Source organism: Sebastes umbrosus (assembly GCF_015220745.1).
Source record: "Sebastes umbrosus isolate fSebUmb1 chromosome 13 unlocalized genomic scaffold, fSebUmb1.pri SUPER_13_unloc_1, whole genome shotgun sequence".
In the NCBI taxonomy this organism is placed as follows: Eukaryota; Metazoa; Chordata; class Actinopteri; order Perciformes; family Sebastidae; genus Sebastes; species Sebastes umbrosus.
Genome location: NW_023618431.1, coordinates 92,867 through 120,000, shown reverse-complemented (window position 1 = coordinate 120,000; position 27,134 = coordinate 92,867). Strand labels below are relative to the sequence as shown.

The following is a 27,134-nucleotide window of genomic DNA, read 5'->3' as shown; positions in this document are numbered from 1 at the left end:
AGCTCTCCAAGTCACTGCATGTTCCACAGCACTGACTGCTCATATTTCAGAATAAAAGCCTCGTGTTAACAAATGAAGGAATTCGGTCCATAGAAAAAACGCCTGAGGGCTTTTATTTTGAAATGAAAGCAGGAAGTGTTGATTTAAAAATAAGTCTTTACTTTTTTTCATCTCCGTAACATATTCTACAGACAGACCTGTAAACTGTGGTAAAGTCTTGCTGGTATGATGATAATATACAGTCACTAGATCACCTTCCTGTCTGTTGCAGCTGAGACGCGCGGCTCGCCTGAAAAATAGGCGAGACCTCTATTCTATAAAACAGACGTGCGTCTCATGCGGTCTGCTCTAACCTGTTAACATGGACGCTGAAATAAAAAACAACACGCCATGCAGCCGCCACGCGCTCCTGATGCGGGTAGTGTGTCCACCACTTCAGGCTCTAACTCCACTTTAGTTCAATCTGCCCTGAGTCTTGACTCTCAGGCTCTAACAGTTAGTTCAATCTGCCCTGAGTCTTGACTCTCAGGCTCTAACAGTTAGTTCAATCTGCCCTGAGTCTTGACTCTCAGGCTCTAATCTTTAGATGAACTGTTTCTAACCTAAATATGTTCAATAAATATAAAGAAGCTTTATGGAAACAGAATGTGTCTTTTGTAGTTTATATGTTAGATTAATATTAACAGACATAACTGATCAGATTAGTATTAGTATTATAGTAGTATTATATAGTATTATAGTGGTATTATAGTGGTATTATAGTAGTATAATATAGTATTTTAGTAGTATACTAGTAGTATTATATAGTATTATAGTGGTATTATAGTAGTATAATATAGTATTATAGTGGTATTATAGTAGTATAATATAGTATTTTAGTAGTATACTAGTAGTATTATATAGTATTATAGTAGTATTATATAGTATTATAGTAGTATTATATAGTATTATATAGTATTATAGTGGTATAATAGTAGTGTAATATAGTATTATAGTAGTATTATATAGTATTATAGTGGTATAATAGTAGTGTAATATAGTATTATAGTAGTATTATATAGTATTATAGTGGTATTATAGTAGTATAATATAGTATTATAGTAGTATACTAGTAGTGTAATATAGTATTATAGTAGTATACTAGTAGTATTATAGTAGTATAATATAGTATTATAGTAGTATACTAGTAGTGTAATATAGTATTATAGTAGTATACTAGTAGTATTATATTAGTATAATATAGTATTATAGTGGTATTATAGTAGTATAATATAGTATTATAGTAGTATACTAGTAGTATTATATAGTATTATATAATATAATAAGAGAGCGTTGTCAGGCTGAAGTGTTCCTCACCGATGACGGTGAGCATGCCGCAGGTTTTGGAGGTCCTGGCGTCACACTCGTACTCGGCCTCGTCGTCGAACACCGACTTGTGGACGATGAGGATCCTCTGGACGCCCTTAGAGACGATCTCGTACTTCTTTCCTTTCCTGATCTCGCTGCCGTCCTTGAACCAGCGAACCTGCAGCACAAACACACGTCACGTTTCAGCATCGCTGCGTCACCTCGCGTCCTCCGTACAGAGTAACGACGGAGCTCGATGCCGATTGGTCGGCGGGTCTCACCTTGGCCGACTCGCGGGACACTTCACATTCAAACTTAGCGGATTCTTTCTCTCTGACCTCGACGTCCTGAAGAGGCTTCATGAACTCCACATGAGGAGCTGAGGACACAGAGACGACTCCGTTACAGACAACACACTTCATCTGATTTATGTTTATTCATACCCACAATTATGACTGATAAATCATTATACATTATTATATCATTAATTATAAATCATAAAGTATTATTTAATTATTATATCATTATTATTATATATAATTTATTATTATATAATTAATATAATTACCCATTTCTATTTAATTATAATTATAAATGATTATTTAATTACAATATAAATAACCATATAATGAATTATACAATAATTACAAATGATTATATATTTAATTATAAAATACTCCAGAATATTTTAATAAATCCTAAATGTGTCCTTAAAGTAGAGAAGCTGAAGAGGGACAAAAACACTTCAGAAGTATGGAGGCCCAGACACGCCAGGATCATAATGTGACTATCTACAAGTTATGACTTCATAACTTAAAAATATGATTTCCTACTATTGGATGGTTAAGACAATTAAAATAATAATTTCTACATTTGGTTAATACTTATCATTAATAAATAAATACATAAATAAATAAAACCCACACAAAATGTTCATAATGGAAGAAAGGCAGGAATAGTCCTACATACGCATTAAATATGGAAGCTGAAGAGGGACAATTCATATTTGGAACATAAATATTTTATATATTTAATTATAATAACAACGGTGACTTTCCAAAATGTTTTAATTTATTTTTGAATAAAAATAAATATGTAAATGCAGTATGAATATGTTTAATCAGCTGTAATGAACCCTGATTCATCTCCAGCTGAGAGAAAGTGATGAGAAGTGATGAAGTCTGGTTCTTACGTGTGACCTCCAGGAAACAGGACGTCTTGAACTCTTGGGCGTCACACGTGTACATCTTTGCTTCGTCCGGCGTACAGTCCTGGATGACCAGCGCTCTCTTGCATCCGTCGACGATCGTGTCGTACTTCTTTGTCTTCCTGATCTCCTGACCTTCTCTGAACCATCTGACCTCGGCGTTCTCTCTGGAAACTTCACACTCCAGCGTGGCGGTGGCCTCCTCCTCCACCGTCTGGTCCTCCAGCGGCTTGGTGAACTCCACCGGCGGCTCTGAACGCACAGAAACACAGTCGACACGTTAACCACAGACACACCGACGCTGCGATGCGTTCACTGTCCCCGCCCGGTGCGTTCAGGTGACTCACGTCCAACGATGAGCTGAGCCTGAGTCAGGAAGTCTTTGGAGGTCAGTTTGACCTCGCCGGCCTCCGACAGCTTCACGTCTCTGACGGTCAGAGCGTGAACTTTTCCCGCCACGCGAGTCTTCACCTGCACGCACAAACACAACCATCAGTTTCACTTTCACGTTAAAATAACGTCTGATAACCAACGACTACCGTGAGAATGATTATTGATTATTGATTAATGAGACATGCTTTAAAATAAACTCATTGTTTTGTTACGTCTTCAGTTTACAACTAAAGAAAACAGGAAATCTGTTTTCTGTTTGATAAATGTACGGAAGCCCTGAAAGGCAAAGAAATATATATTTTTTTTCTCGTGATCCATTTTCTATTATTATTATATTATATTTAGTGAAGCAAGACAAGACAGGTGAAATTTGACAAGACAAACAAAAAAACAAAAACAAAAAAGATAAATAAATAAATATATTATTTTATTTTTTAGTTTATGAATTAAGAACAGTTTTTTCTGATTTTTTAAAGTTTTTATTTTTTCTTTGTCTCTTAAGGGAAACTACGGAAGCCCTAAAAGGCAAGTGAGACTTTATTTTTCTGGTGATCCATCTTCCTGCCGGCGGATGCTAACGTGCTAATGCTAACGTGTGTCTGTCTACCTATCAGCTGGCGTTACAGAGAACAGAGAACGGAGAACAGATAACAGATAACAGGGAACAGATAACAGAACAGAGAACGGAGAACAGAGAACAGGGAACAGATAACGGAGAACGGAGAACGGAGAACGGAGAACAGGGAACAGAGAACAGAGAACAGAGAACAGATAACAGAGAACAGAGAACAGAGAACAGAGAACAGATAACAGAGAACAGATAACAGAGAACAGAGAACAGAGAACAGAGAACAGCAGCTCTTCTGCTATCTCAGAGTATTTTTAACTGCAGCCGACCGGCTGAAGCTTCAACACTGAAACATGAGACTCCGTCTCTGAAACAGTTTGTCTGAAACACATTTAGTTTCTCAAAGTTCAGTTTATGTATAAAATAACTAATATCTAATTATTATCAGCAGGTTTGTTCATACTGTATGTTGTTTGGAAAGCATTCATCATTTTACACAGTATCATTATTACTGATTATATTATTATATATTTATATATATAGACTGTATATATATATAAATATATTTATATATATATACAGTATATATTAAAGATTAAAGATAAAGAGACGAGTCAAACTGACCCGATCGCTGGCCTCCATCTTCTGACCTCCCAGGAACCACTCCACCACGATGCCTTCGTATGACAGCTCGCACTCGAATGTCGCCGTCTCTCCGGCCGTCACCGTCACGTCCTTCAGAGGACGCAGCAGCCCGATGGAGCGAGCTGAAGAAGAAGAAGAAGAAGAAGACGAGGACATGGTGAGACGGACCAGCATGCATCTGATCTGAGGTCTGAAGTTAGTGAAGTAGCAGAGAGACGAGTTCGTCCAATCAGAGAGCAGCTGCTCACTTCAGATAACGACTAAAATAAACTCAGCAGCTGATTGGCTGACGGAGACACAGCGAGGGGGGGGGACAGACGTAAAGAAGACAAGACGAGTCAAATCATCTCTGATGTTTAAACATGTTCCAATAACAGCTTTTCATTAATCAGATGCAACAGAGAATATAGAGCATATATATACTGTATATATATAAACAGTATATAGATATATAATATATATGTATTTTTAACGGGAGTTCAAAGAAGTGATTTCTGTGTCGGCGGAGCTCAACTTTTCCCAACTTAAAGGAAAGTTTAAAACCAGAAGTGATGTTTTTCTGAGAGCCTGAAGAGAAGATGAACAGGTATAATACATATATAGGTATATATGTAATATATATATGTATATATATATAATAAATGAAGCGTCACCTTTCACTCGCAGCTGAGCGGTGGATTTTGCGTTGGCTGCTGAGAAGTCGACGCCTCCGGCCATGTCCATACGGACGTTAAAGAGGATCAGTATGTGTTTGGTTCCTTCCTCCTTAATCTCAACATCCTGCAAGAAAACAACAATCAGAACACGTCATACCGACGTCAATGAAGCATCAGTTCATTATTAAATATTAAAGTATATCGGGGGGGGGGGGAGACGACCCAATAAATACATCAAACCCCCAAAAATCTGGTTTCAAGTTTTTAGCCACAAAATGTACTTTAAGTATCAAGAGTAAAGTACTCAGTATGCAGAATGGCTCCATTCAGCACCATCACATTTTAATATTTTATATTAATAATATAGTCAAAGTAGTTTAACAACTTCATGTTCTGTGAGAGAGTTAAACCTATAACCAGGTTAAATAAAGACTATATAATCTGCATCACACGTTTACAGCTGATCAGATATTTTACAGATAAAACTTTAATCTGAATCTGTTATTGTTTCCCCTCTACAGAGGCGTCTGATCTAGAACATACTACAGTTAGTATTTGTATATATATGTATATGATATATATATTTGTATGAGAGCAGACTCACAGGACACTGATGCAGAGCTTCTCCTTTCAGTTTCCAGTTCCCGTGGACGTCCTCTTCTGAAATCTCCGTCTCAAACTTGGCTGTTTCTGTCTCTGTTACCTCGACGCTGTACAACGGACGAGTAACCTTTATGTCGCGCTCTGCAGGGAGGAAGACCAGGAGAAATTACTGAATTATTCTAGATAGAAACAAGAGCTAGATATTGTCTAGCTCCTTTTCAAACAACCCACAACTTTTTTTCGTGCCACAGTACGACTTCAGTTCTTGGCCAAATTTAACTCACTCCACCGCTACGCCGACGATACTCTGCTTTATACGGCAGATGATCACATCAATATTTAGACATTTTGAGGCTGAAAAACTGAATTTACCTTCAATGTTGAGTTTGGCTGTGGTTTTATCTGATCCACAGTCGCAGGTGTACTCTCCAATGTTAGCCTTCTCCGCCTTCCTGACCATCAGGATGCGCTTCTTGCCGTCGGTGCTGATGACGAGGTTCTTGGAGGGAGTGAGCTCCTTCCCGTCTTTAAACCATTTGACGTCGGCGACGGCTTTGCTCAGCTCACAGACCAGCTTCACCTCGTCCTTCTCCACCGCCGTGTAGTTCTGCAGCTTGGTGGTGAAATACAGATCGCCCTCTACAGGGAAACCAGGAGTGATGTGTTAATTAGGACTACCTTTAAATAAATCTGGTTTTACCGCGTTGACAAGTTCTCTAAAGTCAGTTTTCTGTTCCGTTCTTAGAAAATGTCCGATCCATAACATCACAACTTAAACACTTGAGGTTCCTTCAACAACAGGATCTGGACTACAGTGACATTTAGTATTCCTGTTAGGATCAAGTCCAGATTTCGTAGGCCTACCCATCAGCCTACACATTCTGTCCTCAAAAAGCTCTGATGACTTGATTACAGTCTGCAGAAATATTCTCATTTCAGCTGAGCCCCTTACTCCAGTTGTCTTTGCCCTGTTGAACTCTCAGTCAGTGTCTAATAAATCTTTCATCTTAAATGACCTAATTACATCACACAACCTTGATTTCCTTTTCCTCACTGAGACTTGGCTTAAACCTGTTGACTTCTCCCCTCTCATAGAGCTCTGCCCACCCAGTGATGAGTTTCTGAACGCACCAAGCACCAAGGTTAACAGGCCGTGGTGGGGGAGGAGAGGGGGGGGGTATCGCAGCTGTTTTTAAGAAAAATTGCAATAACTCAGAAACGTAACATCCACTCTCGCATCTTTAATGATCAGTCTGCAGCCATGTTACAGCTTTAAACTGGTTTCTTTCATACTTCACTAACAGATATTTCCATGTTTGCATTAATAATCATGTCTCCTCATCCGCCCCTTTGCGGTGTGGAGTCCCTCAGGGGTCGGTTCTTGGGCCGAACCTCTTCTCATTGTACATGCTTCCTCTGGGTCATTTCTTCAGCAGTTTTCATGACGTGTCATATCATTGTTATGCAGATGACACTCAGATCTATTTTTCAGCCAAAACCAATAATCTCAATCATCTGTCCTCCCTCCATGACTGCTTAGCAGCAACCAAAGACTGGATGTCTCTCAACTTTCTCCACTTAAACCCTGATAAAACAGACATTCCTTTAATAGGACCAGACAATTTTGCTACAGCCGTTCATCCATTTATTGGCCCACTTCAATCCAATATCGGTCCTACAGCTAAGAATCTTGGTATCATCTTTGACTGGTATATGTCTTATGACCATCATGTCACTAAACTTGTCCAGATCTGCTTTCTCCAGTTAAGAAACATTGCAAAACTCAGATGCATCTTGTCCTCCACGGATCTTGAACTATTAATTCACACTTTCATATTCTCCCGTGTAGACTATTGTAATTCTCTCTACACCTGCCTCAGTCACTCTGCTTTAAATCGCCTACAGGTGGTTCAACATGCAGCGGCCAGGTTATTAACCAGAACTAGCCATCGGTCTCACATCACAGCTGTTCTGGAATCCCTTCATTGGCTTCCTGTAAAATTCAGAATCATCTTTAAGATCTTGCTAATTACATTTAAGGCACTGCATGACCTCGACCCCGGTTACATTTATGATCTCCTTGTTCCATATCCGACCTGTGGAACACTTCGATCCTCTAATCTCTGCCTTTTATCCATCCCCCCGCTCAAACTGCAAAACAAAAGGTGATCGGGCCTTTTCTGTCTTAACCCCGACTCTCTGGAATCACCTCCCCCCCCCGATCTATCAGAGCTGCTGAATCTCTGGACTGTTTTAAGTGGCTTCTCCATAGGCCTCATCCACGCGTGTGTTTGTCTGTTTGTGTTTGATCTGTTTCTCATTGTTTTTGTTTCATATTGTAATTTGTCCTTGTTTTCATCATTGTTTGATGTTTCTTCTTGTGTGTGAAGCACTTTGCACTTTGTGTGTTTTAAAAGGTGCTATATAAAAAAAAAAAAAGCTTTACTTATTTACTTACATTTCTGTTTTGAGATTTCTTAAACTGTCTCTGGATGTTTTATCTTTTTTAACCTTGAACATTTTTAAACCAGCCAAATCATTTTTAGAAAATGAACTTCTGGATGTTTCCAACACATGAAACAAACTGATCGGGTTCTCAGCCGGTGAAAAGTGACACTGACCGATGACGGTGAGCATGGCGGTGGAGGTCTTGTCCATAGCCTCCACTTTGATCATGGACGTGTCGTCGATGGTGACCTCCTTGAAGGCCAGCGTGTGGATCTTGGCGTGATCCGTCATGTGCACCACCTTGCTGGGATGCAGGCGGACATCGTTCTTGTACCAGACCACCGGGATCTTGTCGTGGGAGAGTTCCACGCTGAACTCGGCTGTTTCGCGCTCCTTCACCGTCACGTCCTTAATCGGTTTGACAAAGTCCAGACGAATACCTGAAATTAAAGAGTCCACAAAAAACAGTGTTAATATTCCTTTCTATAGGTTCTATTGTTGCTGCAGCCTGAATCACAACGGGTCTGTTTCTGTTTCTCAGCTGGAAAGTGGAAAACAAATGGTATAATATAAATTCTGGTATTGGAGTACAAAATACAAATCCAAACCACACATTTGGTTAAAATCCCCAAATGTCTGCTGAAAGCTTTTAAACTAGTCACAGAAATTTAAACCTGAGACTATGGGTCAAACCTGCAATTTTCAGTAAAACCTGACACTAGAATCTGTGTACTAAAGTACAAAGCCATACATTTGGGTAAAAACACTAAAATTCACATAAAAACTCAATAATTTGGAAAAATAAAACAAATTTAGGGTCAAAACTAGAAAATTCAAGACCCAACATGTGAATTCAGGACAAATTTAGAGTTTAAATTTGGGTAACACTCCACTAAACACTAAACTTTGCAAAAGTTAAATACAAACTTAAAAATGTGAAAGCAGATTAATTTATAATTATTATATAATTATGAATTATATTATTATAAGCTCACTTTAAGTAGAGCTTTTTATTAAAACCAGAGTTACCTTGTATGACCAGTTTGCCGGTCGTCCTCTTGTCCTCGGCCTCAAACATGTATTTGGCCTCGTCGTCAAAGGCGGCCAATCGGATCACCAGAACGTACATGTTTCCTTCCTGGATCATCTCGTACTTCTCGTCGCTCTGCAGCTCCTGAGAACCTTTCAGCCAGCGGAAACTCTTCGTAGTTCTCGACAGCTCCACCTCGAACCTCGCCTCGTCCTTCTCGTACACCTGAACGTCGCTCATCGCCGTGAGGAAGTTCAGAGGAAGTTCTGAAGAGGAAACGCCAAGAAGATGTTTGTACTCTGAAGCTGTGAGAAGGTCGGCTCAGGCTCAAATACTCAAAAACAGGCAAAAAGAGGCAACGTCAGTGTAGATAATACAACCAGGACGAGTTCTGTTGCATTTATTGTTCGTTGAAGACTCTGAGATCTGGAGCAGAAACTACGACATACTTCCTGTTGTTGTTTTATGACAACCAGTGTTCATGGTAACAGTTTGTTGGTTTACCTTTGACCTTCAGGTTAGCAGAACACTTGGCGTTGGCGGCGGCGTACGCCACCTTGCCCGTCATGGAGACTTTACAGTTATACAGGATCAGTGTGTGTTTGCCGCCCTCCTCGATGATGTCAACATCCTGTCAAATAACATCACAAACAGTCATTAATACTGTTCACATCGATAGATATATAATATTAGAACTGTCACAGTTAAGGTACATAATAAATCCTGATTAACTATATTAATCTATTCACAGCTCTACATAAATAAATAAATCCTCGGTCATGTGACGGTTGAGGAGCTCACAGAAGAAGGACTGAGGACTTCTCCGTTCAGCTTCCACTGGCCGTGGACGTCGTCCTCGGAGATCTCCACCTCGAAACGAGCCGTCTCTCCATCAAACAGCTCCACGCCGTAAATCGGCCGAACAACCTTGACGTCACGAGCTGGTGGTGAAAAAGAACGATTAACGAGTCAGAATATGAAGCAGTTGTTGTTGTTGGTTAATCGTGTTACATCGTTTCAGTAGATTAATTAAAGCTGCGAGCAGCGATGAACGGGCCCTCGTACCTTCCCGCATGTTGGGGATGATGACGGTACGCCGACTGACACGGCCAAGCACAATGAAACCGGAACTCTGATGAGCGTAACGACGCCTGCCACAAGACTCTACGACAAACGGTTCACGAGTTATGAAAGGGGGCGCGGCTAACATCTTGGGGCGGGGCTATGAGTATATTTTTGCATGTAAATGTCCTCAGGACTGGACCAACCATCATACCTGAGAAATTTGGAACAGATCGGATTATGTACAGTTGAGTTACAACAACTTCCTGTTTCATGGCGAATGGGCTCAAAGTGGCTGCCACGCCACGGTCAGGTCCTTCAGTGAAAACTCACCATTTTAATAACTTTTCATCCTGAAGGTCTTAAGATGGTCCTGACCAAATTTCAAGTCGATCTGATTAAATCTGTAGGAGGAGTTTGTTAAAGTACATGCCCTATAAACCGCTAAAAATGTGCGAGAATTGCAGATGAAATTCAAAATGGCTGACTTCCTGTTGAGTTTTGGGCATACCTCCAAGAGGCTTTTTTGTTTGTCTCCACATGTTACATCTGTCTGCCAAATTTCATACATATAGGTGAAACCGTAGCGAGGGGCTCAATTTTCCAACTTTCTAGGGGGCGCTAGCGAGTCATTTTGCAACACCTAAGCCTGAAACCCTTAAAATATAAAATGTTTCAGCGCGTCTGATAAGTGTGCCAAGTTTAACAACTTGTTGAGCAAGTTAAGGCCTCAAAAAGGCGATTCATTTTAGTGAAAGAGAATAATTCCTACAGTTTCAGTAGGGCCTTCGCTGGCCCGACGTTGTCGGTGCTCGGGCCGATAATGACGATTTCATGGGGTTTACCTTCGATACTGATGCTGGCCGACGTCTTGTCCGTCCCACAGTCACATACGTATGTTCCTTTGTCGCTCTGCTCTATTTTCTTCAGGACCAGAGACCTGCGCATTCCCTCCGACCTCATCACCAGCAGCTTGGAGGTGATGATCTCCTTCTCGTTCTGGTACCAAACCACGGGGACGTCTTTGCTCAGCTCACAGTCCAGAGACACCTCGTCTTTCTCCGTGGCCGTGTAGTCCTGCAGCTTCACCAAGAACACGGCGTCGCCCTCTGGAACACAACCAGACACCAGAGTTCAGACTCGTATCTCTGTACACGCTACGAAGACGAGTTCCTCCGAGAAACGGCAAAACAAAGAGTTAAAGATGCTCCGAACTGAGAGCAGAGAAGATGTATATATACTATACTATATTTATAGTACTGATGAATTTCAAAATAAAAGTCAAAGAAAACAAACCATCAAATATTAACTTGATCTTTCTACATGCATCAAAGAATGAAAACACAATATTATAAAATAATAATAATATATAATTCTGGGAGAAACTACCAAAATAACCAATTATGAACAATTAATGTTTAAACTGAACAACAGACAGGAGAACCTGTCAGGAACACAGTAATGTGAACACAGTAATGTGAACACAGTAATGTGAGGTGTGAGACACATGACACATGAATGATAATGATGGGATGGTGACATTCACCCAAAAAAAAAAAAAAAATAATAATAATAAAAAAAATATATATATATATATATATATATTTATATATATATATATTATTATTTTTTTCGTTCCTGTGGTCTTATTAGTTTTATTGTTATTACTGTTTTATTTTTTGGTTTCTGATGTGACGTCTTTTGGAAAACAATAAAAAGTGAATTACAAAGGAAAAGAAAACACACGATGTCCTGTAATGAAATCAAGACAATAACATGATGATGGAGGGATGGAGATGAAGGACACATGAGTCCAGAGAGAGGAAGAGGAAGAGGAAGAGGACCAGTAACATGATGATGGAGGGATGGATATGATGGACACATGTTGTGATGAAGAGGAGGAGGAGGAGGAAGAGGAGGGGCGTGGTTACCTATGACGGTCAGTTTGGCCATGGAGTACATTCCTCTGGCCTCTGCCTTTACCTGGCAGGTATCATCTAGAGTCACAGTCCTCATTTCTAGACTGTGTTTCTTTCCTTCCACGTGCGTGAGCACCGTTCGGCTCACGTGGAGCTTCACTTCGTTGCGGTACCAGACCACGGGCACGTCGTCGTGCGTCAGCTCCAGCTCAAACCGAGCCGTTTTACCTTCTTTCACCGTTTGGTCCTGAAGCTGCTGAACGAATCTGAGCCTGATGCCTGAAATACACGACGTCGGTGCAACAACACAAACACTTTACAGCCACAGACATGGAAAGACAGCGAAGAGGAAACAACGTGAAGCGTCTCCGACAGGCCGCTTACCTTCCACCACCAGCTGGGCCGACGACTTGTGGCCCAACACTTCGATGGTGTACTGAGCCTCGTCGTCAAACTCACAGCTGTTTATGATCAGCATGTGTTTCAGTCCATCGTCCATTATCTCATATTTAGGACTCGGGGTGACGATCTCCACCCCCCTGAACCACATGACCTTTGACACCTCCCTGGTGACGGTGCATTCAAACTTAGCCTGTTTCTTTTCAGGCACAGAAACGTCCTTCAGCGGAGCAACAAAGCCCATTTCGATCTCTGGGAGGCGAACAGTTCGGCAGTTATTCACACAAAAACACCTTTCTTACCGTGGTCCGTCTGAAAATCCTGCGTTTTCTGAGACCCACAAATGCATCACACAAAGAACAAACAAGAGTGTGACGGGTGTTTACCTTTCACGGTGAGCATGGCGGTGGTGACGGCGTTCAGCGCCTGGTACGACACTTCACCGGCCTGATCCAGCTGGACGTTCTTCAACGTCAAGAAACGCTTCCTGCCTTCAACTCGGATGTCACAGCTCTGAGGAACCAAGAACAAGCAAAGACTTCAGTTTTAGGACCAAAACCAGAACTGGAACCGGACCTGCTGGCTTAACCGGCCCTGCTAGATGGAACCGGCCCCGCTAGCTGGAACCGGCCCTTCTAGCTGCAACCGGCCCTTCTAGCTGCGCCGTTCATGCTAATATAACGGGTATTTTACTTTCAACTCTCGTCCCAGACCAGTTCCCAGTGAGACCAGTTCCCAGTGAGACCAGTTCCCAGTGAGACCAGTTCACATTGAGACCAGTTTCCCAGTGAGACCAGTTCACATTGAGATCAGTTCACAGAGCGACCAGTTCACATTGAGATCTTACCGGAGACCTCATCAACACCTGGCCCCTCAGCTTCCATTCACCGGCGACATCATCCTCAGATATCTCCGTGTCAAAGTTGGCCTCCTCTTTCTCCACCACCTCCACGTTGACAAGAGGCTTCAGGATCTCAGCTTCACGCTCTGAAACATCCCACAGAGGGCGTCAACAGGAAGTATTCAACACACTACGACACATGATGGATCTGTGAACGGTAACACCGACCTCCCAGCGTGAGCTTGGCCGTGTATCTGCGGTCCTCCACCTCGACGGTGTAGTCGGAGACGTCGTCCGGCTGGCAGTTGTTGATGGTGAGCGTCATGTTCTGTCCGTCTTTGTTGATCTCCACCTTGTCGGACGCAGCGAGTTCGTTGTCTCCTTTGAACCACTTCCAGTTGGGAGTGTCCTTGAACAGCTCACACTTGAACGTGGCCTTGGCCTTCGGTTTCACGTGCTGGTCTCTCAGAGGCTTCACCAGCCAGTCTTTGATGATCTCTGAGGACGGACAGATCATATCAGTTCAAACAAAGAGCAGCTCTGAGTGTTACAGCCTGCCTGGTTACAAACATATCTGTGGTCAACAGTTTCAAATCATTGCTCGAGGAACAGGGCTCTCAGATCTGTGACTTTATCATCCTGCACATCCGGCATCCGGCATCCGGCACGTGCCGCTGAAGTTGATCTCAAACTGAGCTGTGTCGTCAGCATAGACTGCTCTCTTCCCCTGAGAAACGACAGTTGGTGTAGCTCTGTTGTTTTTCAGGGGAAGAGAGCAGTCTATGCTGACGACCGGGTGGAAACAGTTTGGACTTTACAGTCTGTTCAGAAACAGACTGAGATAACGGAAAGAAAAAAAGGGTGAAAATTTGTAAAAATATTATAAATCGGGAGAAATACGGGAGAATTGTGACCCCGGGAGGAAACCGGGAGGAAACCGGGAGGAAACCGGGAGAGGGCGATGAAAAACGGGAGGGTTGTGTGTGACTGGTAGCTCGACACTAAGTTGCCTTCACTGGAAGTCCGACAGCGGAACATCCCTCTTGTAAATGTGTAACCACGGCGATTAACATGGCGTTCACCGTTTGTCCTCGTGAGAAATGAATGCTTTCAAGAGGAAGAAACTCTTAACTTCCTCCCCGGGTAATACCGAGGAAGAGAGCATCCATTTTCCTGACTTGACACAGTAAACGCCATGTTGGTGAAGGTTTCTGGAGATGATCCTCTGACGTCCCGTTCCAGTGAAGGCAGCATGTGGAGCAGCTACAGAGAGCTGAAGATGATCCACCGTCTCATCTAGTTGTGTAAACTGGCAGCTTTTCTAATGTTGCAGAACACATTCTGTTGCAAGTTTTAACTCGTCTTGTCATGAATCTTTGGTGTAAAGTTCAAACGCCCCCAACAACACCTCTTGAACGACCCTTTGGGGGGCGGTACCACCCCCGTTTAGAAACGCTGACCTAGAAGGTGATTGAACGACGGAGTGGTAATGAACTGCTCTTAATTCCTCTCTACTACCGTCTGCTGACTGCTTACCGATCACTTTGACATTGGTCGTCGTCTTGACGTCCTCCTGTCCGACCACCTCACACGTGTAGGCGCCGGTGTCTGCCTCGGTTGCGTTCTGGATGGTCACGGCGTGCTGCATGCCGATGATGTTAACGGCAATCTTTCCAGCCTGCGTCTTGAGGAGGGCGCCGTTCCGCCTCCAGACCACGTCTCTCTCTTTGTTCAGCTCACAGGTCAAATACATGGGCTGAGACTTTATACAGGACGTCTCCGGTTCCAGCTCCTTCAGCCACTTCACCGGCAGCTCTGCACAAACACACAGTCAGAACAAACTCATTCAGGGTCTTCCATACTGCTGCCAATACACCCTGTTAGTGATGACGTCATGATGAGGGCACGGTGTTAGCTGGAGGCTAACGCTAGCAGTGGGCTAACATTAGCTGGAGGCTAACGCTAGCAGTGGGCTAGCATTAGCTGGAGGCTAACGCTAGCAGTGGGCTAACATTAGCTGGAGGCTAACGCTAGCAGTGGGCTAACATTAGCTGGAGGCTAACGCTAGCAGTGGGCTAGCATTAGCTGGAGGCTAACGCTAGCAGTGGGCTAAAGCTCCACATCTAAATGTCCTCTGTGTTGTTGTCTGAATCCAGATCTCAGACATTAGAGATGAGTAACTGTGATTTGAGGCTCTAGAGCTACAATATCAGAGAAGCGTTTCAGAGACGGAGAGGAAATGATGCTAATATTTAGCCTTCTGCTAACAGCAGCTAACCGTGAGCCGTTAGCTGCTGTTAGCAGAAGGCTAATCTATTAGCAACCCTTTCTCTCCGTCTCTGAAACGCTTCTCTGATATTGTCCGTCTCTCTTTGTGACTGACTTTACTGAAGGACAGTTAACTAGAGACATCCACAGATTTATACGCCCTCAGTTTATCTTTCCAGCGCTGCCGTTGGCCACCGGCCCGCTGCCGTTGGCCACCGGCCCGCTGCCGTTAGCCACCGGCCCGCTGGTCACCGGCCCGCTGGACGGACGCAAGTCTGCTCAGCTAGCTTAGCTCGTTAATTCAACCACGCTACAGGAAATGAGTCCAACAGAGGACAGCGCCGGGTCACGGTCCCTCTGCCTCACTCCTCACCGCCAGGAGACGACTTCACCGGGAGGAGAGCAGCTAGCGCTAGCTAGGATTTTCTTCAGCCATTGTTAAAAAAACAAGACAACAATAGGTGCTAGCCAGCGTTAGCTAACGTGTTCAGAGCGTTATTCTGCCTCCACTTTACGCTCCGCCCGCTAAACACGTCACCATGGTGACTAACAGAGAAGAGGGCTAAACCATAGCTGCGTCTGAGTAGTAATAGATAGTAGTAGTTTAATGTTGGTTTACCTTCAACGATGAGCTTGGCCATGCACGTGATTTCCTTGCCAGCATTCTTGCCCACGCAGGTGTATTCACCGGTGTCGGACAGCTGGACGTCAATAATATGCAACTTGCGATCTTTGCCATCAGCTGAGAACTTGTGTTTGGGGTCCTCGCGGATGTTGCTGCCGTCTTTCATCCACGTGGTGATGGCGGTGGAAGGCGAGATCTCACACTCAAACACCGCCGACGAGCCGATGGACTCGGCTTCCTGCAGCACGATGTTCTGGATCTTCTTGATGAACTTCAGGGGGACGGCTTTGAGCTTGAACCCTCCGAAGGGATCCTCTGGTGGCGACGGGCCCTTTCCACCGGGCTTCAGGCCGCGACCCCGGCCTCCGTCTCCGGGAGACGGAGTTTGTCTCGCTGCAAGGTCACATAAAAAAAACCTCATGGAGTTAGTTTCAGATACGATGGAGAGTGAAGAATCAGATCGGATCTTGTGCCTACCGTGAATTAGACGTCATTCAGTCGACATATTCTCACATTTAAGAAAAATCAGTTTTAAGCCTACAGTGTTAGAATATAAATTAAAATTCATGCAGAGTCACTCTGTGATTATGAGCTCTTTGAACCCCACAACTACAAGATGACAAACCAAACAAACAACACGCAAAGAGAGAAAGAACTGTGAAGTCAGACAGACTACGTACCTGTACCTGTAACCCTAAAGACCTTAGTTGTGTTCGTATTAACACATATCAAAGGTCATAGAATACGGTGTGAACATCGACCTACTGCTAATATCGGTATGTTGACGTCAGCTAAAAGCAGGGCTCCTATTGGCTGTTATCAGTGTAGGGATGTTGTTGATCAGGTCCGGATCTAGGACCTGAGTTTCTGTACCGATACCAACACAATAGAGAGCTACAGGAATGAGTCAGCATGATGTCACTTCCTGTTCCCTCGTCTAGAAGTCAATGGGTCTTTAGTTAGATGTCTGAACTCAGGTCTGTGGTTAAACCAAGCTGAAGAGATTTTAACGTTTTATTCGCCGATATAAAATTCGTCAGTAGATATCCTTCTGGTGAATTCTGAAGTCTTTACGTGTCTTAAAAAAGACGTTTGCTAAGAAGTGGCTGAATGAGTCTCGGATGATCGGTTGATCGGGCTGAGATTAAAAGCTTCACACAAAACATTTTGGTTTTGTTAGAAAGGACAAGACATGAAAACAACTTACACTTAATGGAGCGAGTGAAATTGCTTCAGACGTTACGTAGCACAAAGAACAAACCATTAGTACACATGAGCTCTAATTTCAATGGATTCATACCCCCAAGTCCTCGGCCTCGGCCTTTCGGTGCCTCCTCGGTCGGTTTCCCATCTGGACAAGAAACAAGAGGATGAGTTTAAAGCGTCTCTGCTTGAGATCACTGTGGACGTAAATACTCCAGAAGATAAAGATGCTAAATCAAACACATGTTCTGGTCCACATTGAGGGGACGTCACACAGATGAAGAGGATAAAGATGGAGGGAAATATTTGGCAAATGGATGAATAATGAGACAAGATGATCAAATGGATGGAAGACAATGCAGAAAACTAAAAGTTGTATTGAAAGACATGAAGACTCAACACTTAATGGTTGATGTGGATGACACATTTGAGGACAGACGTATGATGGACAACATGAGAACATCAGTGGACGGACGGTAAATGGACAGACGGACGGACACATGAATGAATATGTGAGCTGTAGATGAACCAAGAGGATGTGATGAGGATGAGATGAGTCATTTGAGGATGAAGATGTGGATGAGGGGCTCCAGAGTCTGAAGTTTGTCGGCCTTCGTCTCACCTCGTTTGGCGCCAGGTATTCCCGGAGTCTCCACCGCCCCATCCACCACTTCACCTTCCCAGTCGTCGGGGGGAACCAGCTCCCAGCCCCAGGCCTCCTCTTCCTCCTCGCCTTCCATTACTTCAGCCTCCTCTTGGAACACCTCCTCCTCCGGCTGGGTGGGCACCTTCTTCATCTGCACGGCTCCAGGAGAGACCTCCTTCACCAGGGGGATCCGGCCTTTACCGGGCTCCTCCGGTTCTGGAGCCTCCTCCGGTGACGGCTTCTTCGGGACCTTTCTGAGTGTCACAGCTTCAACGTCTTTTGGTGAAACAGTTTTGGGACTCCGTTTGACTTTTTCAGCACTTGGCTTCTTCTCAACGGGGACCTGTTCCAGTTCTTTAGGTTTCGGCTTGTCAACTTTTGGCGAAGGCGTCTTTTTTAGCTCAACCTTCTTCAGTTGTTCAAGAGGTTTGAGGGTCTTTTCTTCTTCTACCTTGTCTTTACCCACTCTAGGCGAAGGAGTCTTTTTGAGTTCAACACCTTTCTTCAAGATGTCGGATTGTTTTTGTGGGATCTCTTTCTCTGCTTCTTTCTTTCCTGGTGGACTGGGCTTCTTGGGTGGAACAGCTGGCTCCTCTTTCTTCTGAGGTTTCTCATCCTCTTTTTTAGGTGTTGAAGTCTTCTCAACTTTCCTAAGCTGCTCTTCCTTCAGCTCTTTGGGAGTTCCCTCTCTTGGAGTACGACTGGGTACCTTTGTGTCTGCATGCTTCGTCTTGTCTTCCTTGGGTGCTTTATCTGGCTTTTCTTCAGGCTTGGTGACTTTGGTGAAAGGCTTCAACATGACCGGCTCTTTCTCTTTATCTGGTGTGGAAATGATTTTAGGTTTTCCACGAAGCTTGTCGGCAGCAGTAGATTCCTCGTCTTTGGGTATCTGAACAACCTGCGGGATCTCCTTCTGGTCTTTAGTGACGTCGGGAGATACCTCTGGACTCGTCAAGGGAGCATCTTCATCTTGTCTGTGTTTTACAGCCGTGGCGGGTAGATCTCTCTGTGGTGTCTCAACTCTCTTGAATGGAGTACGTTCGGTATCTGTCTTTGCCTCACCTTCTTTCTTAGCTTTTGCAGGTTCAGCTGTCTCAGGTTTCTCAGGTTTTACGAATGGTTTCAGTGTCACTTCTTCTTGCTCTTCCTCTTTCTTTGGCAATTTCTTTATTTTCTTTTTTGTTAAATCTGGCTCAGGTTCTTCACCTTTTGGTGCTTTAGGGGTTCTTATCCATTTAGATTTCTCATCTTCTGCCTCCAGCTTTTCAGGTTCCTCACGCTGACCCAGTTCAGATGCCTCTTCAGCTGCAGTGAAGACTCGTTCAGTTCTTCCAAGTGTTAGTATCTCTCGATCCTCTCTTTCGTGAAGCTTCTGAACGGTCATTTCTGCATCATAATGTCTCGTCACTTCAACTCTTTGAGTTATGACTTCCTTCTCTGGTTCTTTGGGCTTCGTTGGCACCTTTTTTAGTTGGATCTTTTGCGGTTCTTCTTCTGGTTTCCCTGATTTCTCAAATGGTTTTAGTTTGGCTGAGTCTTTCTGCTCATCTGCTTTTGGCAGTTTAGTTATTTTCTTCTTTTGTACCTTTGGAACCTCAGGTTCCTCCTCTTTCTGTGGTTTTGGGGTTCTTGTCCATACTTGCTTCTCTGTTTTCTCTACAACTGAAACCTTTTCAACTTCCTCAAAATAGCCCAACTGAGCCGTTTCCTCCTCTGCGGTGAAGACTCGTTCAGTTCTTCCGACTGTTATTATCTCTCGATCGTCTCTGTCATGGAGTCCATGAACAGTTAATTCAACATCTTGATGCCTTGTTACTTCAATTTTATGAGTTATGACTTCCTTCTCTGGTTCTTTGGGCTTCGTTGGCACCTTTTTTAGTTGGATCTTTTCCGGTTCTTCTTCTGGTTTCCCTGATTTCTCAAAAGGTTTCAGTTTGGCTGAGTCTTTCTGCTCATCTGCTTTTGGCAGTTTAGTTATTTTCTTCTTTTCTACCTTTGGAACCTCAGGTTCTTCCTCTTTCGGTGGTTTTGGGGTTCTCGTCCATCCTTCTGTTTCTGTTTTCTCTACAACTGAAACCTTTTCAACTTCCTCAAAATAGCCCAACTGAGCCGTTTCCTCCTCTGCGGTGAAGACTCGTTCAGTTCTTCCGAGTGTTATTATGTCTCGATCATCTCTGTCATGAAGTCCATGAACCGTTAATTCAACATCTTGAAGCCTCGTCATTTCAACTCTTTGAGTTTTGACTTCCTTCTCCGGCTCTTTGGGCTTCGTTGGCACCTTTTTTAGTTGGATTTTTTGCGGTTCTTCTTCTGGTTTCATTAATTTCTCAAATGGTTTTAGTTTGGCTGAGTCTTTCTGCTCATCGGCTTTTGGCAGTTTAGTTATTTTTTTCTTATCTACCTTTGGCTCTTCAGATTCTTCCTCTTTTGGTGGTTTTGGGGTTCTCGTCCATCCTTCTTTCTCTGTTTTCTGTACAACTGAAACCCTTTCAGCTTCTTCAAACTGACTTAATTGAGCCGTTTCCTCCTCTGCGGTGAAGACTTGTTCAGTTCTTCCGAGTGTTATTATGTCTCGATCTTCTCTGTCATGAAGTCCATGAACCGTTAACTCTACATCTTGATGCCTCGTCACTTCAACTCTATGAGTTATGACTTCCTTCTCCGGCTCTGGAGGTTTCACTGGAACCTTCTTCAGCTTAATGACCTCTGGTTCTGGTTCCTTCTCTTTGGGTAGTCTGGTAACCTTACTCTTCAGTTTAGGAGATTCACGGGTTTTTGCTTCCTGAACTGGGATCTTACCCTTTTGCTTAAGAGGTGGTGCTGTGGTTGAGGCAGTAAATACACTTTTATAACATTCACATAGAGACATCCAGGAAACTCAACATTTCATCTGACATTTTTACAACACAGGACTCACACCACTTAAACATGTAAATGACAAACAAGAGAATAACTAACATGGCAATATGTACTAGATTTTGCTGCCCTTTCAAAATAAAGGAGCTACTATTTGGTATAAGAGATAAGATAAGATAAGATAAGATAAGATAAGATATTCCTTTATTAGTCCCGCAGTGGGGAAATTGCAGTGTACAGCAGCAAAGGGGATATTTAGTGCAGAAAACAAGAAGCATCAGCTAACACAGTAAAAAAAAAAGAGCTAAACAAAGTGAAACAAAAAATATGAACCATTTAAATAGAAGGAAGAATTAAAATAGGAGCAGTATATACAGTATATACCTTTAGTTGGTCCAGGTGCTGAAACTGGTTCCTTGTCTGCAAGAATTTAAATAAGATCAATATAAGTATACGCAATGCAAAGAAAAGAAGAAGGTTCATATATGTTGGACAGACACTCGAGTTAAGAAAGTGAGGCATGCATTTCCACTTAAAGAGGGCTATATGACTTTATCAGGTGTTCAACATCACAGCTTGTGTGCCGAGTTACAGTAACGTAACTCCAGATGCACCAAGAGAGGTGAACGTTATTTGGCCTCATTCAACAGATATTGTTAATATGAAACACTTGGATCGGATAAAAGGACATAAAATGGATTTTAGTTCAAAACAAACATCAGACCAACAGATACAGACAGAGTTAGACACTGAATGCATTTCTTAAATCACAGCTCAGACTGCTTTGTATTAAGACTGAAGCTGTCGTAAGACAAACAGAAGAGAGCAACACAAAGACATGTTACCTTCAGGCGGAGAGATTTCCTCCGATACAGGAGAGGGTTCAGTCTTTACGACTGGTGGAGAGGGTTTCTTCACCACTGGTGCAACTCGAGCTACAAGAATGCCAACTTGATTAAAATCACTGGCAAAGATCTGATGAACAAGCAACTGACAGATACTTTAACAAAACAGACAAAGTGAAAGAATCCACATCAACAGGTTCCTTTGAGGTAGGACAAACAGGAAGTTAAACAACATACATGACAAACAGAAGAAACTACCTGTGGGAGCAGCAGCTGTTTCTGCTGGAGGCTTTGGTGTTGGTGGAGACGGTTTCTTTTCCACTGGAGGAGACACTTTGAAGTACAAGATAGCAAAGGTCACAACCAAGAGAACAGAAGACATTAAGACAGATCAAAGATGTTAAGAGTGATGACAAGAGCATAAGGATAAACAGACAGACAGCGGAAGATTTCTATGTTCAAAAACACATCAACACAAAAAGAGGACACACAACAAAGAGAAAGAAGTACCTGCAGGAGCAGCAGGAGGTGATGGCTTTGGTGCTGGTGCAGATGGTTTCGTCTCCTCTGGGGGAGACATTTTAAAATACAAGATGCCAAGATCACGACCAAGACAACAACATAGTCAATCAGGACAGACAAGATAAGACTGAGGACACCGTGGACAGCAAGTGAAATGGCAATGGACGAAAGAGAAAATCATGAGGATACCTTGTGATAAGCCAGCAAAGAAAACACACAGACAGACATTTAGTTCACAATAACATACAAAGGAAGTGAAGAAAGTACCTGCAGGAGGAGCAGCTCTGGCTGCAGAAGGAGCAGCTGGAGGAGCAGCTGAAGGCTTTGCTGCTGGTGCAGATGGTTTCTTCTCCTCTGGAGGAGACACTTTGGGAATACAAGATGCCAAGATCACGACCAAGACAACCAGATTTAACGGGTGACATAAAAAGTAAAAAATATGGACACTTGAAGACAAGTGAGACGATAAGAACAACACAAACAAACAATGGACCAAAAGAAAACCAACACGGCTGACTCTTGATGAGCCAGCAAAGACGAGGACAGAACAAACTGAACAGACTACCTGCAGGAGGAGCAGCTCTGGCTGCAGGAGCAGGAGGAACAGCTGAAGGAACAGCCGAAGGCTTTGCTGCTGGTGCAGAAGGTTTCTTCTCCTCTGGAGGAGACACTTTGGGAAAACAAGATGCCAAGATCACGACCAAGAAAACAAGATATTAAGAGCGACATGAAAAGTAAAAACATGGAAACTTGAAGAGTGAGCCAATAAGAACAACACAAACAAACAAACAAGAAAACCAACATGGCTGACTCTTGATGAACCAGCAAAGATGAGGACAGTTCAAACTGAACAGACTACCTGCAGGAGGAGCAGCAGGAGGAGCAGCAGGAGGAGCAGCTGGAAGAGCAGCTGGAGGAGCAGCTGGAGGAGCAGCTGGTGGAGCAGCTGAAGGCTTTGCTACTGGTGCAGATGGTTTCTTCTCCTCTGGAGGAGACACTTTGGGAATACAAGATGCCAAGATCACGACCAAGACAACATTATGGTCAATCAAGACTTATTAAGGGTAAAAGATGAATTACTCCAAACAGCACAAACAAGTAGAAGTGACAAGATTGGAGACGTGACAGAATGTCAGCTGATGAAGGAAAAACAAAAACTCAACAATGGAAGATGTTAGTAGACCAAGAAAGGTTCCTTAGTACATGGCGTAACTTCTAGATTACTGACATTAAAAAACAAAGACAATGGACGAAGACGGCTTACTGTAACAATTAGTGCCATATTTTCTTGTTATTCAAGACCCTATTGGAAGATGTGAGTAGAGTAAAGGTGAGATGTTAATCTCTTTAAAGAGGGGTTGATCTTATGGCGATCATGAACCTATGCGGCTCAAATAAGAAAGAATACCTTTCTGAAGAGTTTGTTGTTCACTCTCCTGTGTTCCCTTCTTTGCTTTCTTGTCATCTTCTCTTGTTAGTGGAGGTTCAGTTGCAGCGGTTCTTGTTTCTTCAGGAGAATCCAGCTTGGCGGTGATTATTTTTTGTTCCAGAGATGCAGGCTTCTTGGAAGGAAGAGTTTCTTCTTCAGGGGTTAGAGGTTTCTTCTGTGGTGGAACTTGGAATTTTGGAGTTGGAGCAACCTTGGCTTTAGTGATAGGTTTCTTAGGAAGGGTCACATCTTCAGGGGGAAAGTCTTCTTTAGGAGCAACAACGGCTTTGTGGAGTGCAGGAGAGGTCTTCTTTGTAGGCAGAACAGTTTCTTTTGGTGGTGAAATTTCTTTCTCAAGACAGACTATTTTCTCAGTTGAAGGAGTTTGAGCTGGAACTGGAGGTGACACTTCTCTACTTGCTGGTACAGATCTTGTTGCTGGGAGAAGTTCTTCTTCAAAGGACACTTCTCTCAACACAGGAGTCAGTTTCTCCAGAGGTACAATGTCTTCAAGATACATTTCTCCTGCAGCTTTGGGAGACTCCATCTTTTTATGGATTATTACTTCTTCTTTGGGAGGAACTGCTGTCATAGAAAGAGTGGATTTGGGAAGACTTTGGGGTAAGTCTTGTCCAGGCTTACGAGGCATGGATCTTTCAGATGGAACTTTTTCCACTTCAACAGAGTCAGCTTTCTTGAAGAGAGTGATTTCTTTAGGTACTCTAGGCTTCTTTGGTCCAGTGATTTCTTTAGAAGAGATTTTATGTTTAGCAAGACCTTCCATCGGAGAGACAGTTTCTTCTTCAGTTTCTTCATGATGTACCAATACAAATGGTTCAGTAACTTCTTTCTGCTCGGTATAAGTTGAAGGAATGTCCGCTTCCACAAGTTTCTTGTCCTGTGCAGTTTTCTTGTAGGCCATTATCTCTTTTTGGGATGTGAATCCAGCGTCACGAGGAGGAACTTCTCTCTTCGTAGGACGAGTCGTTTCAGGTGGAGGCGTGACGTCTCTTTTTGATGGAAGAAGGTCAGCTTTCTTTAGAGGTGGAGACACAGACCTCAAAGACAAGTCTTCCCTCCAGTCCACTGCTCTGTCCTCTAGAAAGTCTTCTTCATGAGGTTCAGAGTCCTCGCATTCTGTGTACGCTGGATCAATGTCCTCTAGTGGCTCAGTGTCTTCAACCTGCCGACCTCCACGGTACCATGTAGAAACCTCATCCATTTTGCGTCTTGTCTCCCTTCTCAAAGTGCTTTCTTCTCTCACGACGGGCTCCCTGACCTCCACTCCCCTTTCGTATGTCCTGACTTCCTTTTGTCCAACTTCTTCTGCCTGAGAAATCCTCTCTCTCTTTAGAGTCGACTCGCCGCTGTCTTCAAGCACTACTGTTGTTTGATTAAGATCAGTTTTCGGAGTCATTTTTTTAAGATATCACCCAAGATTGAAGATTTGCACCATGGAGCGGTGGCCAAGAGGAAAACACAAGAGACAAAAACCATCAAGACACAAAAAGACAGATTTCAGTGTGAGCCTCATTTCACAACTAAACTGTGAGCATTATGAATCACTACCTCTCTGCTGTGGAGTTTCTTTAGACTTTGGCTGGACTAATACTGTTCCAGAAGGAATAACCTCATCTGGTTTTAGGGACAAATAAATACAATTAGTCAAACTACAAGAAAGTGACTTTCTAAAAGTACCTGAGAGAGGTTTGTTTAAGTTTAATCATACCTTTGATAGGTGTACCCGCCTCCAGCTTTGTTCTTGCTAGTACTGTTGTTTCCTGTGGTATCTCCCTCTGTTTTACTGGTTTGATAATGATATGATGTAGTAAACAGTCAACACACATGACAGCACACACATCAGGACTAAACCTTTAAAGGATTGGCTTAATAGCTCAGAATCAAATATGCAAAGAGTGAGTTAAAAGATCAAGATGAGTAAGGATTAGTTAAAGAGATGTTCAGACTTATCTACCTTGTTGCTGACGCGGTTTAGCCAGAGGAATTTGCTTTGGTGTTTCCAAATATTGTGGTGTTGGTTCTCGGCGTCGCAGCACTGGTTCCTCTGGTACTAAAGTTGGAACCTCTGGAACTAAAGTTGGAGCCTCTGGAGTTTTCTTCTGCTCTACTGGTGGTTCAGTAACCACTTTGTGCGCCGCTGGAGTCTTCTTTGGTTCTTCTGGTACCTTCTTTGGGGCTTCAGGAACCCTCTTTCTTTCTTCCACAACCTTTTTGGGTTCTTCTGGAGTCTTCTTTGGTTCTTCTGGAACCTTCTTTGGGGCTTCAGGAACCCTCTTTCTTTCTTCCACAACCTTTTTGGGTTCTTCTGGAGTCTTCTTTGGTTCTTCTGGAACCTTCTTTGGGGCTTCGGGAACCCTCTTTGTTTCTTCCACAAACGTTTTGGGTTCTTCTAGTACTTTCTTGGGTTCTTCTGGTACCCTCTTTGGTGTTTCTTGAACCTTCCTTGGCACCGCAGCAACCCTCTTTGTTTCTTCCAGACCCTCCTTAGGTTTTTCTGGAACCCTCTTTGGTTCTTCTGGTCTTGTTTCAGAGACAGACCTCGGTGCTTCTGGCTCAGGTTTACCAGCCAGCAGCTGCGGTTTTCTTGCAGGTTCAGATGTCTTCTGTTCTGAGACAACTTTGAAGAACATTTATGTATAAGATGATTATCTCGTAAACCATATTTTGTCACACTCTAACGAGTGCTTAGCAGGCTCAAAGATATTCATAGAAGATATTTTGGAAAGATTACTTCCCATGTGATACTTAAAGATTCAATTGATAAAACTAAACATGAGAAACAACACAAACAGAAAACAGAACAGTAGAACAAAGAAACCTATTAAGAGCGTCTTAGGCAGTACCTTTAGTTGGAAGAGCTTCAGCCTTGGGTGGAGTAACCTGTGGTTCCTCTGGTCTGGGTACATCTTGCACTTAAGAGAACATTATGTATAGTTTAACCGACAGGTAATGACCACGGCCAACACGGAATCAAAGATCACACTCTGAACGAGTGAATTAAGTCTGACAGAAGATATGAGAGGAAGGATGACTGTCAACGATCGATACCTTTAGCTGGAAGACGTTCTGGTGCCGAGGGAGGAACCTTGGCTGGTTCTTCAGGCTTTGGTTGTTCTGGTGCTTTAAAGAACATTATACATATATGTTCAGTAACCACTAAGGCTTCGACATCACAGAGCACTCTAACGAGTGCTAATACAGAAACACACAACATAGACTTGTTTGTGTTAAGCCATGACAACACATATCAAAGATACCTTTGGTTAAACCATCTTCAGTCTTTGGTGGAGTAATCTTGGCAGCGAATGGCTGAACTACGACTTCCTCTGGTTTGGCTACAGCTGGAGAACATTAAAACGTTTTCCATTTACTCTACATGTATCTTAAGGTTGATTAAAGGAACACAGTTTGAGCTTCATTATTAATTAACACACTACAGCTATGACATTCATTTCTAGAGTAAGTTTGTTGAGGGATGCTTGATCTAAACACCCTGAAGCCTGTATGCTGTCAGCTCCAGATATGTTAGATGATAAAGAGGTTAGCAGTGACGAACATAAAGAACATTCATTAAAGAGTTATGTGTGTGGACCACAGCAAC

General features: G+C 43.1%; 1 protein-coding gene across 1 annotated transcript in view; it reads right to left on the bottom strand.

Moving 5' to 3' along the window:
* Window positions 1-27,134, bottom strand: part of ttn.1 (titin, tandem duplicate 1) — a 215,177-nt gene that overhangs the window by 96,181 nt on the left and 91,862 nt on the right. Inside the window, 35 exon segments of the mRNA XM_037762617.1 lie at window positions 1,357-1,525; window positions 1,629-1,726; window positions 2,540-2,806; window positions 2,902-3,025; window positions 4,140-4,282; window positions 4,814-4,940; window positions 5,421-5,560; window positions 5,792-6,058; window positions 8,041-8,307; window positions 8,897-9,163; window positions 9,402-9,528; window positions 9,699-9,838; window positions 10,805-11,068; window positions 11,891-12,157; window positions 12,263-12,529; window positions 12,664-12,790; window positions 13,125-13,264; window positions 13,347-13,616; window positions 14,655-14,933; window positions 16,006-16,404; window positions 17,312-17,362; window positions 21,101-21,136; window positions 21,562-21,651; window positions 21,820-21,894; window positions 22,072-22,140; window positions 22,351-22,449; window positions 22,649-22,753; window positions 22,943-23,080; window positions 23,492-24,895; window positions 25,082-25,147; window positions 25,242-25,316; window positions 25,488-26,150; window positions 26,377-26,445; window positions 26,582-26,653; window positions 26,791-26,874. Coding sequence (XP_037618545.1) covers window positions 1,357-1,525; window positions 1,629-1,726; window positions 2,540-2,806; window positions 2,902-3,025; window positions 4,140-4,282; window positions 4,814-4,940; window positions 5,421-5,560; window positions 5,792-6,058; window positions 8,041-8,307; window positions 8,897-9,163; window positions 9,402-9,528; window positions 9,699-9,838; window positions 10,805-11,068; window positions 11,891-12,157; window positions 12,263-12,529; window positions 12,664-12,790; window positions 13,125-13,264; window positions 13,347-13,616; window positions 14,655-14,933; window positions 16,006-16,404; window positions 17,312-17,362; window positions 21,101-21,136; window positions 21,562-21,651; window positions 21,820-21,894; window positions 22,072-22,140; window positions 22,351-22,449; window positions 22,649-22,753; window positions 22,943-23,080; window positions 23,492-24,895; window positions 25,082-25,147; window positions 25,242-25,316; window positions 25,488-26,150; window positions 26,377-26,445; window positions 26,582-26,653; window positions 26,791-26,874 — 7,245 coding nt within the window.